Raw genomic sequence first — 20,394 nt, forward strand, 5'->3', positions numbered from 1 at the left:
TTCTCCAATACAACATCGTATTTATACCTGCAAATATAAAAGGATAACCGCGACTGAATTTTTTTTCGGTAGTAGTGTGCCATCTAGTGGCTAGTAGTCATTACGGTGTTAACGAGCGCCATATAGCTGCAAATTGCAGAAACCAATTCAACCATTTATGTTGGTTGAAAACAACGTTTTATTTCTCTAATTCAACTAAAAAATTAGTTGAATGGATATGAAGCGTGCCTTAGCTAAGAAATGACAGCACGTTTAATTGGTGAATTCAACTAAAAAAAATAGCCATTTCAACAAATATTTTATTATTATTAAGAGAATTAAAATTAAAAAATCTAAATTAGCAAAAGTAAGATTTTTTTAGTTGTCTCAAAAAATAACTAACTAAAATCAGAAAATCAACTAATTTTTTCGCCAAAATGCTAATTTCGGTCTTTCCGTGCAGCTGGAATTTCTATATGGGTGGATCTATAATAGAACTAAAATTGAAACAAACGTATCCCTAGCCAGCCGTTCTTGTTTAATTTATTCGAACAGTTCTACTGTCAAGTTTAAAACTGGTATACACTTCTATTTTTCGTATTTTTGAAACACTAGTAAAACGCTGCTGTGGCTGCTAGTTTTTCTTGTTATAATTTCCAGATTAAAATTTTAAAACTGGCATAAATTATGCCATAAAGCGAACGAAAAAGGGACAATTTGTGTTGGTAATTTTGACAAAACGACAATTTTACCAGGAGATTTTTCCATTCTTTTGAGAATTCAGAGATGGTTATTTAATACATTGACTCAAGTCATATAATGCTACCATTATTATTCCGCGGTCAAGTATTATGATAGAAAAAAAGTTTTTGTTATCGTTAAGGAGTTTCAAAATAATCGTGTATTATTTTAAAGATCTATCTGGAAATGTTGCCATAAATTCTCATATTTTCAAAATACACAAGCCTAAAATAGATATTAAATTTCTCAAACGTTATTACTGGACGATAGGAAACAAAATATGTTTTTTTGAAGTGTGATTCAAATGAATAAGCAAAGAGTCTGCATGTTCAAGTTTAGCCTCAATGATTTTTTTCTAGCAAATTTTTATTTTCGAAATTTCAATTACCTTTCCCGAATTCGTTTTGCGTTAAGTAAAGCTATGCTGATGATGGTTTTACGTCATAAAAAAAAATAATAATCTCACTGCATTGGCTCAATTAAATAAATAAAATTATTAGACTACGTGGACTTCGAATGTCCCGGGTTGGCGGTTCAATGCATATGGCTGGCCTTACAAACCAGTTGTCGTATGTTCGAGTTCCGACCTGGAAGGATTCGTAGTGTCAGTAGAATCGTAGCATTAGCCATGGAATGGTTCTGTACACTTTGAATCGGCTGTGAAGTCTGTTGAAACAGAAGGTCAAATTCCCCTACAGGAATGTAATACCAAGGCTTTGTTTTGGACTTCGAATAATTTCAAGAGTTTAAGAACAACCATTTAAATTGCATGTTTCAAGAGGGCAATGACCCCAACCACCGGAGATATCTGACGATGACATGGCTAGAGGAAAATAAGGTCACGGCAATAGACTGGCGCTCGCATTGTCAGATGCCAAGATTATGAAGGCCCAACTCATCTACAATTCAGTCCCCGATTTGAAGCAGCTGTCACACAGCGTTTTGGAGAAATCTATATTTCGAATAAACGAGAAAATTGTTTACAAGTGAGGTTATTATTAAGAATTGTGGCGCGGCATACTAAGATAAATTTATTTTTGGACCGTAGCCCTCTGCAGGTATCAGACAGAAATATCCCTAAAACTTAATGCCCCGTTTATACTTCTGCTGGCTGCCAGCATGCTGGTGTCAGTGTGCTGCCCTCTTAGGAAAAAACGTTCAACTGTGGTCCAATGATCCGAAGTATTAGACCAACGAAGGACCACCGTTGAATGTTTTTTTCCTAAGAGGGCAGTACTCTGACACCAGCATGCTGGCAGCCAGCAGAAGTGTAAACGGGGCATAAAGAATCAAGTACGTTTTCTAATGTCAAAGACTGTATTTGGTAAACAGTTTATAGTTTGACACAGTTATCAAGATATTTCGACTAATCCAATATCAACAATGCTGGATTTGTGAATAGGTGCATCACAATACCTTTTTGAATGTTATAATGAATTGACATTCATTCAAAATCGATAGGATAAGTAAAATGCATACATAATTGAGAAAGATTGTAAAATTAGAAAAGACTCTACCAATTGTTTTGGCAAGTATAACATTTGAGGGTTTGTTCTTCCTGTGGTAAGATTCCTTAACTTAATCGGTTTTATTAATTTTTTTCGTAATGACGTATCTACGCAACTCGTCAAATACATTCTTGTTTTTCCGAACAATTCCAACCAAATACACCTAAAGTTCATTTCCGCTACACATCGATTTAATAAATGGTTTAGTTTGACGGAATACAGCAATTAAAGAAGAAACTTGAAAATACCCAAGATATTACAGGAGGGTGACATTGGAATGGGCCACCAAAAATCACATGTTGACATAATTCATTCAACGATGCAGCAACAGATTTGGAAGTGACAAAATGACTACTTTAGCATGGGGAAAGGTTGTTCATGGCAGTGCATTAATGCAGAGCGGCAGAGCCGAGAGGATACAATGTTTTTCAAATCGTCAAATTAGAGATAGCTCAGTGCATCTACAAATAGGGATCTGTACAAATGTAACAGCGGCTAACGAATGGTTGATCGCTGCACGAAATATATGGTAATTACTCGAATCCCACCACTATGGGAATGAATGTGAAACATATGCAATGAGCTGTGTAATTTACAACTTTATACAGTGAATAATGATGCGTGGTTTTCAGAGGAATCGGCGTGCGTGAGGCAGCATAAAGTTGTTTTAAAATGTGTCCGTTTAGTTGAATGATGCTTCATTACACGGAACGACCGAAATTAGCTCTGCGCCTAATTCGTGTTACTGTTTTTGAATTAGTTGATTTTAACAACAAAATTTCCAAAATAACTATAAAATTAGTTAAAATTGAGAATTTACTTTGCTGAAAAAAATTCTTATTTTCAGAGAATGTGTTTAGTTGGCGAATATTCTGGACACAAACCAGCAATATTTCAATCCAGTACGAAATTCTCATTGACAACAAATTTTGTTATTAAAATCAGAAAATTTGTTTCTATTTATCTATCACCATCATTACTGAAGGACAGGACAAAGAAAACAAAAATGAAATTGGTTTTATTAACAAGTTTATTAGCTAAAAACTCATGAGAAGTGTCGAAGCAAAACAATCCATTAAAATCCTAAAAGGGACAGTCTTGTTGAAACTGCTTGCAAATTGTTTAGATGTTTTTCGCATGTGTTACGATATATCCATATATAAATTTCTAAACCGATATGTAAAAATGACGTAAACTGTTAGTGGAAAGTGTATTTATTCAGAATTTGTGCGCATTTAAAGCGATTGTGCGTAATAATGTTTTTACGGGGAACAGTGAAGTGAGTTTCGAATATTGCACTCTAATTGTGTATGTCAAATGATGTTTTCTGTATCTTCCAACCTTCTGAGCTACGCTGTGCGGTGTATTACTTGTACCGAGTGCTCAAAGTTTTCAGTGACATAGTCAATTTCGCGAAGTCGAATGAAGAAAACAGCAATTGAGAAGAAAAATTTTCAAAAAGAAGTTTATGTTTCGCTTATGTCATTCTCTCCAATACAACATCGTATACCTGCCAATATAGAAAAGATAATCGTGACTGAAATTTTTTTCGGTAGTCGTGTGCCATCTAGTGGCTAGTAGTCATAACGATGTTAACGTTTTTTCGGTGACAGAGCGCCATATAGCTGCAAATGGCAGAAACCAAGTCAACCATTTATGTTGGTTGAAAACAACGTTTTATTTCTCTAATTCAACTAAAAAATTAGTTGAATGGATATGAAGCGTGCCTTAGCTGAGAAATGACAGCCCGTTTAATTGGTGAATTCAACTAAAAAAAATAGCCATTTCAACAAATATTTTATTATTATTAAGGGAATTAGAATTAAAAAATCTAAATTAGCGAAAGTAAGATTTTTTTAGTTGTCTCAAAAAATAACTAACTAAAATCAGAAAATCAACTAATTTTTTCGCCAAAATGCTGATTTCGGTCTTTCCGTGTAGGAATTCTTGTTTTCATCACCGCTGTTGAATGATGGTTTCATTCGTAAATAGGCAATGTTTGAAAATATAAATGCTCGGCTTGATAATGAAATGAAATGATAAACGCAATCAATTATATTAATTAGAGCAAAATCATTTCAAAACGAGATTTTTAATTTGTTCCATTGCTGAATAAGAATTTAATTACATCGTAATTTGACCCCTTAAATCTTTTATTCGTAAAATTGTTTGCCACTTTTAGCTAACGGCTATTTTTTTTACACCAAAACTTCAAAACCCATGCAAAATGACGTCTTCATTACCGTTTATTTCAAAACTTGCTCCTGTAACAGCACAGACGGATGGTGATGTTCACTGTACAAAAACGTGCGGACGCGTTGCAATGCATTCCACCAGAAGGTGCCGATTTACAACCATAACTCATTTGTCAATTTGTGATTCCACGTTTGGAACGATGTACGCCGGAAAACATTCAGCTCGTTCACTCCGGACGGCAGTAACTTTCAGCACTTTCAAATGGTTTACCCTTTTCTAGATGGGCGGGAAACCTTTTCGTGTAGAGTTCCTGGTGTGCTGTAAAAATCGAAAACGTTGGTTGTTGTTAGAACTTTTGAGTGGCTAAATCCCAACCCGAAACTTTTTACTTTCCTTACCGACTTTTAGTCAAGCTGAATAATGTAAGAAAAGAGACTGTACGGCCTGAAGCCACCACAGTCGCACTTCACGTTCAAGGAAAATATATCTTCTTGGTGCAAGTGAATGATGTCGTACTGGAATAGAATGAGTTTTATATTTTCCCGGAGGGTTTCTACAGTCTTCACAGATGGAAATTGAACTTTTTCAGTTTTATGCGGTTTTCACCTCGTACAATAAGGCATTTTATTGAATCAACCGACATACTGTCCTGGTGTTCGATTCTTTTGAGGGCAAAAGCCATGACAGGTTAATCCTTCCCAGCCAACGCAATGCATAGACAGGAAAGAGTAGTCGGTCGGAAGTGTGACAGGAAACTTCCAGTTATGAAAATACTTTCAAAATAATTTTCATCGTTCGTTGCCGTAGAGATGAAAAACTGAGGGGATTTTCGTTTTTCATTACAGAGGATCGTTCGACTAGCCCATATCGACTAGGGGGCGTTAGTGCCAGAGTAGCTCGGATATTTTGAATCGATGCGCATTCACCACCATCCATTTAGAACGAATGAACGCACAAGTCAAGAACAAAAGCGAATTTTCATGAATTTATTGCTACATGGTCCCATAATCCGGTACCTTTTGTGTTTTTGTCATTTTCCGCCTTTTTGTGTAGAGTTAATAAATTGTACTCATCCCTACAAATGAACGGAAATAATATTCGAGTGAAAGGTAATTTACGGGATTCTATGAAGCTAATGAAATGAGATTTTAACCAAAAACGCGATGTGGTATGGTGCAAGTTGAATAGAATACATTCCTGTTTAAATTCCTATACTGTAGTTTCTGGATAATAAACCGTTAGTTACATCATTTGAGCAAATGAGATTTGCTTACTGATTTTGGAACGAAGAGTGTTAAATTTGCCTGTTCTTACGTGAAGACATCGATTGAATCTTTTTTTTTTTGAGTGCTATCAAGATGTTCAATTTTCAATTGAATTGAGTCTGTTTCCATTTGCAAACTCAAAACTTGTTTGTGGACTTTGTAACCAAATAAAAGTTATAAGGGTCTGGTGCAGAGCTGCAAGTTATCAGTCATATCAAATGACAGACTGACTAAAATCATCGTCAACTCTAATCGGTACGGTCAAAGTGTCTGTCAAATGAGATACTCGATAGTTCTATGACCAAGTAGAAGTATACTCAGTCAAAGACAGGCGACTTTTTTGTTTTCTCTCTCATAGGAGACTATTCCCTGTTGAAGTAAAAAAATTCCATGAGAGTACTAACATAAACATAAATTGATAAAGTTCATTGTTCTTTGCAAAAAGTCATCGGACTTCGGAGTTTATTGGTGTAAATGAATTTAATTAAATGTTTATGCTGCTTGATTAACATTTAGTCACATCGTAATCAAGCAGTGACACGAGAAATGAAGATCAATCGCGTCGACAATCAATGAGCGTCCTGGTCGGTGTAATATCAAGAGAATTTAAGTTATGACAGATCGGCTCTCAGACACTCAATATATGATGATTTCCAATCTTCGTCGTGCGAAGTTGCTAGTTGATAGTGACATTTAGCAGCTCTGGTCTGGTGTATTGAAATTTGAACCGTTAAGTTCACGTGATTTGTATGATTACTTAGTAGGTAATAAATGTGGGTCACCGGTCACTCAATTAAGAAAAAATAATCTTACACGTTTGCAGAATTTTTAAAATTCGTAAAAAAATAATAACATATAGTTATTATAGGATACAGAACAAATGTTTGTCTTAGAATTGAAACATGAATAGTTTTTCTGAATTTTAACAACAATGATGTTAAGTGCATTTATTTTAGTTGAGCCAATTGAACTTGATAAATACAAAAAAAATTGTAACCCTTTGTAACAGTTATTACATTATTTCATATAGTGAAATATTGGGAAACATCTAGTATCGCTAGGACAGCAAAACTTTTGCTTGGACTCGATCAAAGGAAAATAAATGAAAAAATTTGTTTCTTTTATAGCGAACCAAAAATTCGAACCCGAAAGCTAGCACATCACTCAATAATTCTTGTGACTAACAAAAAAAACATTTTGATCAATGTAATCTCCTTCAAGAGCAATACATTCATTTCAACACTTCGGATGCATTCGGTGAGCATCATACCAAAAAGAAAGTGCGCTTCTTCTCATTGTCAATTGGACAGACTTTGAGTGTGCGCTTGTGTTGAAAGAAGCTGGTGCGAGAGAACCACATTCTCTTCGCATGAATCGCTCTCACTTGCTATCGCCTAAATACACCCAAGTGATCACTGGCGCGTGATGGTGAGCGAACACTTCTGTGATTATTAGAGAGTATATTTAGCCTTGCTATGAAAATCTTGCATGGAAAAACGAAAATTGGATGATAAATTGTTTTTTTTTGTTGATATTACGTGCCCCACGCTTATTCCACGCAAACCATACACCAGAGTGTTTACCGGCGTGTACACCTCTGTGAACATATCTGCGTCCACCTCAGAGAATTTGAGAGCTCTGTTCTAGCACTTTGGTGCGATTCAGTGCTAGAGGTAAAGGACAATAAACACGCGCACTCATGATGCGTGCAGACTATATTCAACAGTGGTGTATTTATGTAAAAGAGAAGAGCTCTCGTTTCTTTTTAAGTTCAGTTAATAACCAGTAGTCACTTGGGGCTAGATCTGGATTATACGGTGGATCAGAATCAATTCGAAGTGTATTTTTCCTATTTAACCATTGTTGCCATGTTGTGCGTAAATCGGTGCATTGTCTTGGTGAAAAAGTGGGTTTTTCGATTTTCCTTAATTTTTGCATTCAAGCGATCTAATAACGCAATTTAGTCTTCACTGTGTAGTATTTTTCTTTTCACAAGATAATCGGTGACGATTATACCATGTGCATCCCAAAATACTGCAGTCATATTCTTCCCACTGTTGTGCTTTTGGACGTGGTTCAGATTCAGATGATCGTTTTGGCTTCGGAGTGAAGTGATGGATCCTTGATCCATCCATTGTTATTTGTTGATCCAAAGAAATCTGATTTATTGCTTTTAAACATAGCCAAACACTGTTCTGTTTCATCAACACATTATTGTTTTTGATTGACTGAGAATAAAAGTGGCACTCACTTTGAAAAGAGCACTCTCATAGTTAAATATTCATGCATAACTGTAAACACACTGTCTTCTGATATGACTATATGACTTCAGCTAACTCAAGCAATTTAAATTTAAGATTTAATATAAGCATTTTATGAACTTTTTGGTTGTTTGCTGTAGTAATTACATCAATTATACGGCCAGAACTTTCACTATCGTCGATTGGCAAAATTTTCCCAATAATAGAAATTCTCTGTATTTGTACCAAATTTCTTGAGATTCTTTGAAGGGATATATAATTTTGATCATCAATACATTGTGTCTGGTAATGATTCCAATATTTTGAATCAAAAAATGTACATGTCATCGCTTATTTTTTGAGTTATACACAAACATGTCAAAAAAAATTTTAATGTTTTCTTTTGATTGTGCAGGAATGGTAGTTGAGCGAAAATTGTAGCTGGTATCACTAGCAATCGAATGATGTGTAAAAATATATAGGTAATCGCTTTGTTTTTCGGATATTTATGATCATTATAACAAGTCTCACCTTTTCTTAGGTCATCTATCTACAGTTTTCATTATAACTTTGGGTAGACAACCCTATTTTTCGTTTCTTTTAGTGCATTTTATTTCTGGAAGTAGTACCTTTCCAATGGTTAACAATTTTTGAAGATCGGTTGACTAACAACAAAGTTATGACTCGGTAAAGTTGAAGTTCCCAATATCCTATTCGCTATGTAGGTGCCGCATTAATGCATGTAGGGCACATTTTAAGCTTAAAAAATTGGAACGGGAAAAATCAGATTTCGAGGGTGTAAAATTTATCGAAATTGGTCAAGTAACAACTGAGCTATGGTAGCTCAAAGTTACCGTTCCAACTTTTTTTGAGGCTTTGTGCTTCGCGTAACTTTTTTAGGCTTGGTATTAGGAGTGTTAAACACACATTAAACAAACAGCCACCTATGAGACTAAAGGAACTTTTATTTGAGCCTAAGTTTGTGGAAATCGATCAAATCATCTCTGAGAAAATTGAGTGAATCTCGTTTGAGAGTTTTCGACCACTATTTCCGGTACTTCTGGAACCGGAAACTTGTAACCAGTATAACCGAAGTCGGTTTGTTTAGCAAGTAACTAATATAGCCTACAAATTGAATCAAATCTAGGAATCTAGAAAAATTTTATCCTTTTTTGCATCGTTGCTATATGAAAAAGAAAATAAGTGTACTTATATAGAAAAGAATCATTATCATGATTTTGTAATAACATTAACAAGTAGGTATAAATTGAATAAAAGATTTGCAAATTTACATATTTTTCACCTGAAAAATATAGATTTAAATGTGGAAACCCTGGATGCTATACGAAATTGAACAAAGGACGCTGCGAACCGACGCGTATCAGTTTTGCATCGTCATTTTGAATGATGATTTCAATGTTTTGACACTCATCGCGCTATAGGAACCGAGAGTCGGATCTTGATGAAATTGCACCGTATCTTTTAAGACAATAAGAGCTTTAATTTGAATCATGTTTTGTGAAGATCGGTTTAACCGTTACTGAGACATCGAAGTGAGTTCTGTTTTTGGAGCTTTTTTCGGTATTATCGGTGCTTTCGGAAGCGGGGACTAGTAGTCCCAAAGTAGTTTTATATATTCACTAACTAACAAGATCTGCTAACTAGATTAATTTAGCAGTAAGTTTTCTAAAAATGTACACCTCGTTTCGCCATCGCTTGTGAAAAAATACTCATGAAATTGAAAATTTTCACTAATCTCACTGTAATTCCGGAACGGGAAGTACGATCTGGATCAACTTTTCGGGGACTTTTACAAGAATTTCAAGACCTTTCATTTGCTACTTAGTTTGTGAAAATCGGTTAAGAAATTTCCGAGAAAATTGCGTGCGATTTTTTTCATAAATTTGCACATAATTAATTCCGGAACCGGCAGTAGGATCCAAATTAAATTTAGGAAAATATCTATGAGGCCACGAGCCATATCTAAGAAACGTGTGTGACTTGTCACATACATATATACATACACACATAGACATTTTGTGATCACGTCGAACTAAGTCTGATGGTATATGACACTCGGCCCTCTGGGTATCGGTTGTTAAGTCGGTTTTGACAGCGATTGCATATTCTTTCCATATGAGAAAGGTAAAAAGACAACAAGAATCTCACAATATTAATGATTTCGAGAGCCAGATTAACAATAACAGTTTTAATCTCCAGGACACTATACAAAGCTTCAATACGCTTATTTAGTGCAAAAAAGAGTAGATTCGCTTAGATATGGTGGATACATATTCCCTTATAAAGTAAACATTCTGTAGTTCCTGATCTTCAATCCTTTGAATGTACTTATTATTTTAATAGAACATTTTTCATAATAACATTTCTGAGGTATCGTCAAGTTTAGAATGCCGATTAAAGACTCGAACAAATTGTGCTTGAAATCAGTTTTTAGGATATATAAACTATTGGCCATGCCTGGTAGATGATATAGTGTCTGAAATTCATTATTTGAATGAAAAAAGTTTTACACAAAATTATAACTGTATAGATGTTATTTTCACATAGTGCATTTGTTTATTTAGTTATCGAAGCAACACTTTGCCGTTGCCTCAATCAGTGCATAAATGGTCAATATTTGTCATTCTATGAAGCAAAAATACGACTCGAGCGCAGGGTTTATAAATCGTACCAATTGAGTCAATGCAACGAGCAGAGAGACTCGAATGATGAGTTTAATGAAATAGCACAAATAAATACAGACACAGTTATTTGTACGGTACCGAGCGTTAGAACATTTACTTGTCGTCTTCCGTATATAATTCCTAGAGTGATTGGGCAGATATTTCGACTAGCGGCTCAAACTTCCACTTGTTATTCAGAATGATTTCACAACTTCTGAAACGTGACATCCGATGGTATGTAACTCAATTTGGTTTCAAACGGTGATCCTGTCGCCAATACTAAACAGGTCCCGATTTCGAGCGCATTTGTGCGCATGTTCTGTGGCGCGAATTTTACGATCAGTTTTACCTTGAAACAGGGGACCTTTGCTATACGGAGTTTCGTACGGTACGGTAAAGCAATGACATATCTAGGAAAAATCGAAAGTGGAAGAAATAATGTTTTGGTATATCGATTGAGATGTGATTGAACTAGGCAGCGGATTACAGAGAGGAATGAACTTTGATTGGGGCAACGAAATTTCAAGATCTGAGCGGAAATTTTCGGAGGTAAAATGTTAAACAGACTTTTATAAATATATCAAAATAAGGATTTTTATGTATTTGTCGGATGAACCTTGCTTCACATTGACCGATACGTGTGTTACGATTTTGAAACTGGTATTCCACGGCAAGAGCCCAGGATTTATCTACTCATGTCATATATGCTCGTTTCGTGCCGTTACATATTTTGAATTTATTCATATCATCTACTCTTTCCATTTGGTCTACTAAGCCTTGGGACGCTTGCCAGCGGTTCGTTCGTTTGGTATGCTTACGAACATATATAGTTTCACAACTGCAATGCAAACTCTGACTGCTGGTACCACCTATCTGCTGTCCTAATCGAAAGTTTCAACTTTGTTGGTAGGGGAATTAAACTAAACAACGTTTTTGGCGAGATATAAATTATCCCTACAGAGATCTTTGATGGGCAATAAGTTAAACGTTGGAAGGTTTTGCTTTTGTTTCTTTGAGTAGGTACTGCATTACAGTGACATGAAGGGTGATGCTTGTTGAAACAAGCAAGTGTGTAAATCGGTCAAACTTTTTGTTAAAAAAATCAAATCATCTGTCTTTTTCAACTTCAATACATGTTTACTCACGCTTCTTTTCAAGCAAACGCGAGTTTTTGCACTTTTTGGTTGATACTTTTATCCAGTTTCGCACAGTTTGTTTCGTTAGTTTTATCACCGCAGAATGCCGTTTTCCCATGGGCTGTATCTTGCTGACAGCTTTCTTTCGCTTCTGAGCAATTCCTGAAATAGACTACAAGTCATCAGATTTCTCATACTTCCATTTGGATTAAGCTTTGCATACGTTCTCATCATATAAAAACACATTGGTTCTGCACAGATGGAGAGACTGATTCGACTGAAGACTAATTTTTAAAAAGGGCTTATATATTTTGTACTTTATTTTAAACTAACATTACTCAAAAGCTATCAATTTCATCAAAAAAGTGTCAAAGAAAAAGTTATAGGAAACCAAGTCGGCACTCGAAAATAGAAATATACACTGTAAAAAATAATAAAAATATACACTGTAAAAAGTTATTGATTTTTTAAAAATAACTATAATAATAAAAAAAATCGTTCCTCTACATATTTTATTTTAAACCTGATAATAAAACATACGTTTCACATTAATTTCATTAGTGCCATTTTCAAATTAAAGATGTTACAGATAAAATATTTTAAAACATTTTCTAAGCTTCAAATTCTTAATCTGATATATTCATTCAAACACTAGAATAACACAAGGACAATAAATTATCCTAGAACAATATTTTTCTAGAAGTAGCGGTTCTCGAGATATTTCGACATGAAATTCGAGTTACCATTCGAATGAAATGCAAAAAAAAAAACGTACTCGCATTGCATTTATGACACATATTTTTTTTAATACTGACGGCGTGAGCTGAGTTCCATCCAAATCGGAGAAAATCGATCATGATTTTCCACATTGCCTATCGTTTTCTGGAACTGCGCATCTACCGGATGCTGTGCTAGACGATGGAACAATATTTGTACTTATATTAGATGGAGCTCTGACGTGTTGAGTGTCCATCGGTATCACCCCGACGTTGTTCGCGGTAAACCACTCCATAGTCTGTTTTACGAAATGACAAAATGCCGAATCCTACCAAAACAGAACTAAACTATTGAGTTGCTTGAAAAAAAAACAATAGATGAAGCCAAATGCATTCCTGCATAAAAAGCTGCTTAAGGTGTATCTTGACGGGTCAGGGTCATTTCACCGAAAGGATCATTTCGCCGAAAGTGTCATTTTGCCGAATATCGTTTCGCCGAATGTCATTTCCCTATGTTTAATACAGAAAGTTGTAATTATATATTTTTTAGATTGGTTCATTGCCCTCAGAACGGAATTCCCAAGGAAACTCAGCTGACGGCTTTGTGCCACTGAACTATCTTGGCTTCGGTTGTGTGGATGCGCCACATCAAATATCCTGGAGATATAAAAACAAATAAATATTTTGGATGATAAGCTAGAATTTGTAGTATTCTAATTAGTAATTTGTTGTCTTCGAAATTACCCTTTCGGTGAAATGTGCCTTTCGATGAAATGACGCTTTCGGCGAAACGGCCTTCGGTGAAATGGCAAGTGAATGGTGAAACGACTTTCGGCGAAAAGTCCCGCTCACGTCTTGACTCATCACTTTGTACCACGCTATCAAATTTCGTCAGCATCTTGTTCTGATCGATTTGTTTTTATTATCATCTTGATTTGGAGTCACCACCTTCTCTTAAGTCGACATTCCGGCTCGTTTATTCGCTCAATGCACGGTTTGTAGACAACATTCTCTGCTTCCATTATTCAAAATATACTTTATTCCTCTAAGTTGCATCTTCTATTCACCATTCCGAACATTTTTATGTACGATTTTTATAAGTAATCTTTTATCTAGCGTCCGTGTAAGTGCAGAAATGGGTATCAAGCAGGACCGCTTTTACAGGGGGGCACGTGGCCCCGGGCTCACGGTCTTAAGGGGGTCTTGATGGAATCCACCGAGCAAAAAAAAGATCATTCAGTTAGTTAGAGGTGCGCAAATAAATATTACTCCCGGGGCCATTAATACGTAAAAGCTGGTATCAAGTCATCTGTTTTCACAAACTCTAATTTTAATGAAACTTTGCACATGAGTCAGACCGTTTGTTTTGCACATGAGTCAAACCGTTTTGTTTTTTTAAATGGCAGTATATCAAACCGTTTTGTTTTTTTAAATGGCAGTATGTATTTTTGCCCGAACTTTTTTTTAACCGTTATAACTTAGAAACTGTAAAATGTGTGCAAGAAAACTGATGGAAAATCGAACGGACTAAAGCTGCTCTAACACATGGGCCGAAAAGTCCCAGACCTAACACATAGATGGCGTTATAACGTTTTTGGAGGGTTTGAAGGCTGAAATTGCAAAAAAACGACCGCATATGACAAAGAAAAACCTGTTTTAATCCACCTAGTGGTGTAATGATGCCTTTCTCATGTACATACAATATTGTGGTATTCTATTCAAAAATTTTCTCTTCAATTTTTGAAAGAAACCAAGAGATTGTTTATGCATAACATACAGAATAAAACAGTGCTTTGATTGCGTAGGTCATCCTTAAGAAAACGAAGTGGGTTCACTATTATATGCAATGTTGCTCGAATATCAAAAATACAACGAATGTCAATGATCATCGCTCGCTTTCTTTCGCCTTTGTTCGATAATCGTTCTGATATTCGGACTTGTCCGTATATTCGGGCGCGAACGAAGCCGACGCTGCTTCGTTACTTGCACGAATATCTATTCCTTGCAGTTGTTATTCGCATTGGACATACCCCCGAATGACTTAAAGCGAATATCGAACGAATATTCATACAGCGACCATCGCCAAACCTAATTCGCGATGATCGTTCGTGCTGTCTTTGAAACATGCAAATTAAGATGTTTCCCCCCGCACTCTTACCATAGTCTTATGTGTATGTGATGAACCATATTCCAGCATTCTCCCATTGCTGCTACCCAACGAGATAAGATGAATTTATTAAATGAAGAATGCTTCGCGAAGAAAGAAAACCAACGATCTTCGCCGTGACGCTATTCGATCCTACTCGAAGAATAAAATAAATGAACGAATGACAAACGAATGTATAAAACGAACATGCACGATGTATACCAGCAGCGAAGAATGTATTAGTATATTCGGGTTCTCTACGATTATTGCTTATTCCTTTTGCACCCTTCTCTCTTTCGAGCAGTGAATAGTTCAACGTTGTTCGAGACTGGCATATTCGAAGGCAGTATAATCACAGCGAGGATGCGTGAATGAATTAGTTACACGAAGAATATTTGCAACATTGATTATATGCACTTCCGGCACCGGAACCCGCGAACCGGTATAATTAAAGTCGGTTCGTACGGCCACCAACTAACTTGACGTACAAACTCTACTAGTTTTTATTCAAATTTTGAAGATTTTATGCAATGTTGCCATCACACTCTAAATTACGATTTAAATGTTTGTTGCATACGAAAATATTTTATGTGACGGTGCACAATATTGAACACACTTTACCCTATAGTTCCGGAACCGGAAGTCCGATCCGGATGAAATTCAGGAATTCCGTATGGGACCACGAGACCTTTCATTTGAATCTAAGTTTGTGGAAATCGGTCAAACTATCGCTGAGAAAAGTGAGTGAGGTCTATTTTGGTATATATGAACACTATTTCCGTTACTTCCCGAACCGGATCCCGGGACCCAGGATAGCCGGAATCGGTTTGTTTAGTTCCCTACTGTAATGACTATCGATTTGTGTAGTTTTGAGACCGGTTTAGAATTTTATTTTACGTTTTTTGTTTCGCCGGTTTAAGTGACGGTGTACAATATTGAACACAATTTACCCTATAATTCCGGAACCGGAAGTCGGATCCATATGAAATTCAGGGATTCCGTATGGGACAGCGAGACCTTTCATTTGAATCTAAGTTTGTCAAAATCGGTTCAGCCATCTCCGAGAAAACCTAGTGAGATTATTAGACACATACACTCACACACACACACACACATACACACACACACACACACACACACACACACACACACACACACACACACACACACACACAGAGAGAGAGAGAGACATTGCTCAGCTCGATGAACTAAGTCGAATGGTATATGACACTTGGCCCTCCGGGTCAATTTTCACTAGTCGGTTTTTCAAGTGATTGCATAACCTTTCTATATGAGAAAGGCAAAAATATTGTTTTATCACCGTATCACAAGTCAGTCAAAACAATAGCAAAACTACATGAATCGAACTTCGAATTGCTTCCACATCCACCGTATTCGCCAGATTTGGCTCCCAGCGACTACTATTCGCTATTCGCAGACCTGAAAAAAATAAAGAAATTTCGCACGACTGGTTATCGCTGAAGCTAAGGCCTGTTTTGCGGCTAAAGATAAATCGTTCTACAAAAGTGGTATTGAAATGTTAGAGCGGCGTTTGAATGATTGCGTTGCTTTTGATTGAGGTCACGCTGATGAATAAAGTCAATTTTGAACCAAAAAATCGTGTTCTCTTTGTTAGGCCCGGAACTTTTCAGTCCATGTGTTACACACAAAAAAAAAATAGATCTGTAACTTATTGAGTCTTCATAACAGGCCGTCATTATAATTTCTCCTGTTTTACAATTACATTTCGATGAACACCAGGAACGGTTTCATGTTCGTTTATCGTGTCTGGCGTTGTGTTCCTTCAATGTATTACTCCTTCGAAACTGTCTGGGACGTGTCCAATATCGGTTACATGAGATGACAACTGGATTGAAGTCGGAACCGATTGCCCATCGGAAGGTCGATGAAAATAAAAAGATAATTGGTTTATACAATTCCCTCTTCCGCATTGCTCCCATGAGAGTATAATTTAAGAACCGAAATGGTTGCTAATTAAGTGTTAGCTGGAAATGGGTTTCTCGCTGGAGTGATAGTTTTGTAGCCGCGTGCCGCTTCACCGCATTTCACCGCGACGTGTCTAGTGTTTTAAATACGACTGGAACGACGAGCGTGACGCGATCCCTCCAGGGGCTTATTATTCCAGATCCGTTGTGCACACCAGTCCGCGAGGCATTCAATTCAACGGGATGCATTTGAACAGCCCTCACAGTGTTAGTGCATTTCCCAGTACCAAGGCATTATATGCGATGCGACCGACTTGAGCGAGTTGCGATACGATGATTACTGAAGGCAGTAACAGTGGAGAGGATATTGACATAAAATCGAAGGCAGATGAGATCGTACTGTTTGTCATTTTGTGGCACATATGACCGAATTGATTTCGTCGCACTCAATAGCAATACCTATAGTACACTGCGGCAGCCTAGGACAAAAGGGTAGATATAATCAGATAACAATATTTTATAGAAGCCTGTTCCGGGCCAGCGCCTGCATTTTGTGGTTTCGAACGGCTAGTGGGTCATCTTTTTCACATAACTTATGGCGGATAATTTCAGGTTGTCAATCTAATGGTTATCAATGGGTGTTATAAATATAAGCTGGAAGTAAACGTATATAAATGGTATGGTCAAAAATAGCAGTAGGTTTAATTTATAATTCTACTATTCCCGTCATACGAACCTTTCTATATCTTGTGGCATCAGCTGACTTTTACCATGTGTTCTATTGCTGTCCGTAATAAAAACACTCACGAATACGCGAAAAAGAAAATGAAGGCGTAGAAACGAAATGTTTTATTTCAACTGGGAAGTACCTACAGATTGAATGCTCATAGGTGTTTCGTTGTATATTGAACTTAAATTTAAATGGTAGGGCTATTTGCAAATTTTGCTTGAATAAGCTAAAGACAATTTGTTGATAGTATCACCGTAGTTGGTTTATAATAAAAATATTAAATATTTCAAGCCCCTCTTCCGAAGCGTGTTAATCTGAGAAAGCCCTATAAAAAATTAGAAAACATTTCGGTCTGAAAACTGTTCAAAATATTGATAACAATTCAGATATGAATCTATAATTAGTATTTTGAAGTCATCTACCCCAAATTCGTTTAAATAGCAGATGTGTAAACAAGTTTATTAAATTTGTGTTTTCCAGCAAACTAAAACTTTTGATTTGTCACGAGCCATTTTAAATCCAAAGAAGACGGATACAGGGTGATGGTTTAGTGAATGCCTTGCACGCAGCCCACCTGGGTTCGATTCTCAACCTCGCACATAGAGCCAGAAAGTTTTTCTGGTCCGAAAAGGTGAATGACCTTAAGGTCAAAACTTCCATAATCGAAAAAAAAAGTTTCAATGCAAAAGATCAGATTGAATGTGACGAATATAAATGTGTAACCAATTTTGTTTAAATCAATGGAGTAATTTATGGAAAAATGTTTGCCCTTCTATGCAATCACTGTGAAAATCGATATTTTAATCGACGCCCGAAGGGCCAAATGTCATATACTATTCGACTCAACTCGACGAACTGAGCAAATGTCTGTGTGTATGTATGTGTGTATGTGACAAAAAATGCTAAACGATTTTCTCAGAGACTGCTGAACCGATTCCCACAAACTCGGGTTTAAATGAAAGGTCTTATGGTCCCATAGGTCACTATGGAATTTTATCCCGATCCGACTTCCGGTTACAGAATTATAGGGTGAAATGCAACAAAAAATGTCACTCGCTTTTCTCAGAAATGGTGAGATTGTTTTTCACAAACTTAGAATCAAACAAAAGGTCTTATCGTCCCATATATCGCTATTGAATTTTATCTCGATCCGACTTCCCGTCGTTCCGGAATTACAAGGCAATATGTGTAAATCTATGAGAAAATGCGCATTAAATTTTCTCGAAAATTTCCTAACCGATTTTTACAAACTAAGATGCAAATGAAAGGTCTTGAAAACTTTGAAGTCTCCGAAAAGTTGATCCAGATCCGACTTCCGGTTCCGGTATTACAGTGCGATTAAAAAAAATTTCAATTTAGTGAGTATTTTTTCACAAGAGATGGCGATACAAGCTGCACATTTTTGAAAATTTACTGGTAAATTCATCTAGTTGGCAGATCTTGTTAGTTGGTGGATATATAAATCTACTTTGGGACTACTAGTGACCGGTTTCCGCATTCGAACGCACCGTTCATAGTAAAGAAAAGCTCCAAAAACGGACCTCACTTCGATTTCTCAGCAACGGTTAAAGGACTATTCACACATATCCGGTCCGGTTCAGTGCCGGCACGACACCGTGCACGGATACTGATATTATTTCATTCGTTTTCTATGCGCGCATTTACACCTATCCGGCACCGTGCCGTTTCAGCGCAGCTCGCCGTCAGTGTAGCGTCCGTCCGGCAAACTCAAATTCGTCGTCACCGATATTTTTTATTTTCACTGAAGTCGGTATGTCATTCCATTGGCTGTGCCGGAACGGAAACTGCACGGAAACGGAACGGAAGGGTTCCGATAAAAAAAGAACACTGACGGCGCACTGAAGGCACTTTCACTGAACCGTCACAGAACTGAAATGTCTGAATAGTCCTTAAACCGAATTTCACACATCATGATTCAAATTAAATCTCTCAGTATATTTAAAGACACTGCAATTTCATCTAGATCCGACTTCCGGTTCCGAAATTATAGGGCAATGAGTATCAAAACATTCAAAATGTCATACAAAATGATGCAAAATCAGTGCGCATCGGTACGTGCTGGTACGGAAGAAGAAGAAAACGCACCCACCGTGCAGGGTTGCCACATTTGAATCTATACTAACTTGACATAACGGTTTACAAATTGAAAATTGATGGTAGTTTACATAAAATATTTTTTTTAATTTTATTCAAGTATGAAAAAGAAAATCTTGACAGAATATTCTAGTGATGAAAACATAAGTAATATGAGAAAGGCATCATTACACCACTAGGTGGATATAAACATGTTTTTTCTTATAGTTGATAGGCTTTATAGATATTTTAGTTTTCATATTGTCTATGTGTTATGAACAGAATAAGTGTGTACAATTTAATATTCTATTTATTTTTCTTTTCAGATGTTCCGGACAGAATCATTGCAGCTTTGTATTTGCTCAGGATCACCCTTATGCCGTAGTTTGGCGCGAGGGTATTGTGCGTGTGAAATACATTTGCATGGACGGTAAGTTTAACGTGCAATTATTTTACAACACATTGGGTATTATGTGGTGAAGCGTTCCTCTGGATAGTGCACATCTTGCTTTTCGCTAAAATTAATAACAACTTTCGAAAAATACTTAGAAAATAATCAGAAATCCATTCCGTTGTAATTGAATGTTATTTTTGGTGCTCGTTGATTAAGAATTTTTTCGGGACATTGAAGAGATTTTTTGTATCTAACTAATGAAAATTTGTGCCATTCCTTCGTTTTGCCTCTATCTATGAAAGAGTTAAAGAATTGCTGGAAAAAACTTACTTTCGAACTAAGCCCTCAGAGAACCTAGTGTTGTATACCATTCGACTCAGCTCGACGAGATCGGAAAATGTTTGTGTGTCCACCCTCCATTGAAATTTTTTTTCGTGCTCGATTTTCTCAAAGATGGCTTAACAGATTTCAACAGGCTCGTTTGAAAGTTACTATCAGGCCATTTATCAAGTTCAAAGATCAAATGGCAGTCATTTTTGGCACCGGAGATGTAATGGTATAAATGTCGTAACCGACAAAACGCGTTGTTTTTTCCGCTCGATTTTATCTGAAGTAACTG

The 20,394-nt window shown here is 36.5% G+C and overlaps 1 protein-coding gene across 2 annotated transcripts in view; it reads left to right on the forward strand.

Annotated features, from left to right (window-relative positions):
* Nucleotides 1–20,394, forward strand: part of LOC131428140 (uncharacterized) — a 251,352-nt gene that overhangs the window by 64,034 nt on the left and 166,924 nt on the right. For both annotated transcript variants that reach the window (XM_058591839.1, XM_058591840.1), the window contains exon 4: nucleotides 19,708–19,811. In XM_058591839.1, coding sequence (XP_058447822.1) covers nucleotides 19,708–19,811 — 104 coding nt within the window. The remainder of the gene's footprint in view (nucleotides 1–19,707; nucleotides 19,812–20,394) is intronic.

Source organism: Malaya genurostris, chromosome 2 (genome assembly GCF_030247185.1).
Source record: "Malaya genurostris strain Urasoe2022 chromosome 2, Malgen_1.1, whole genome shotgun sequence".
NCBI classification, from domain to species: Eukaryota; Metazoa; Arthropoda; class Insecta; order Diptera; family Culicidae; genus Malaya; species Malaya genurostris.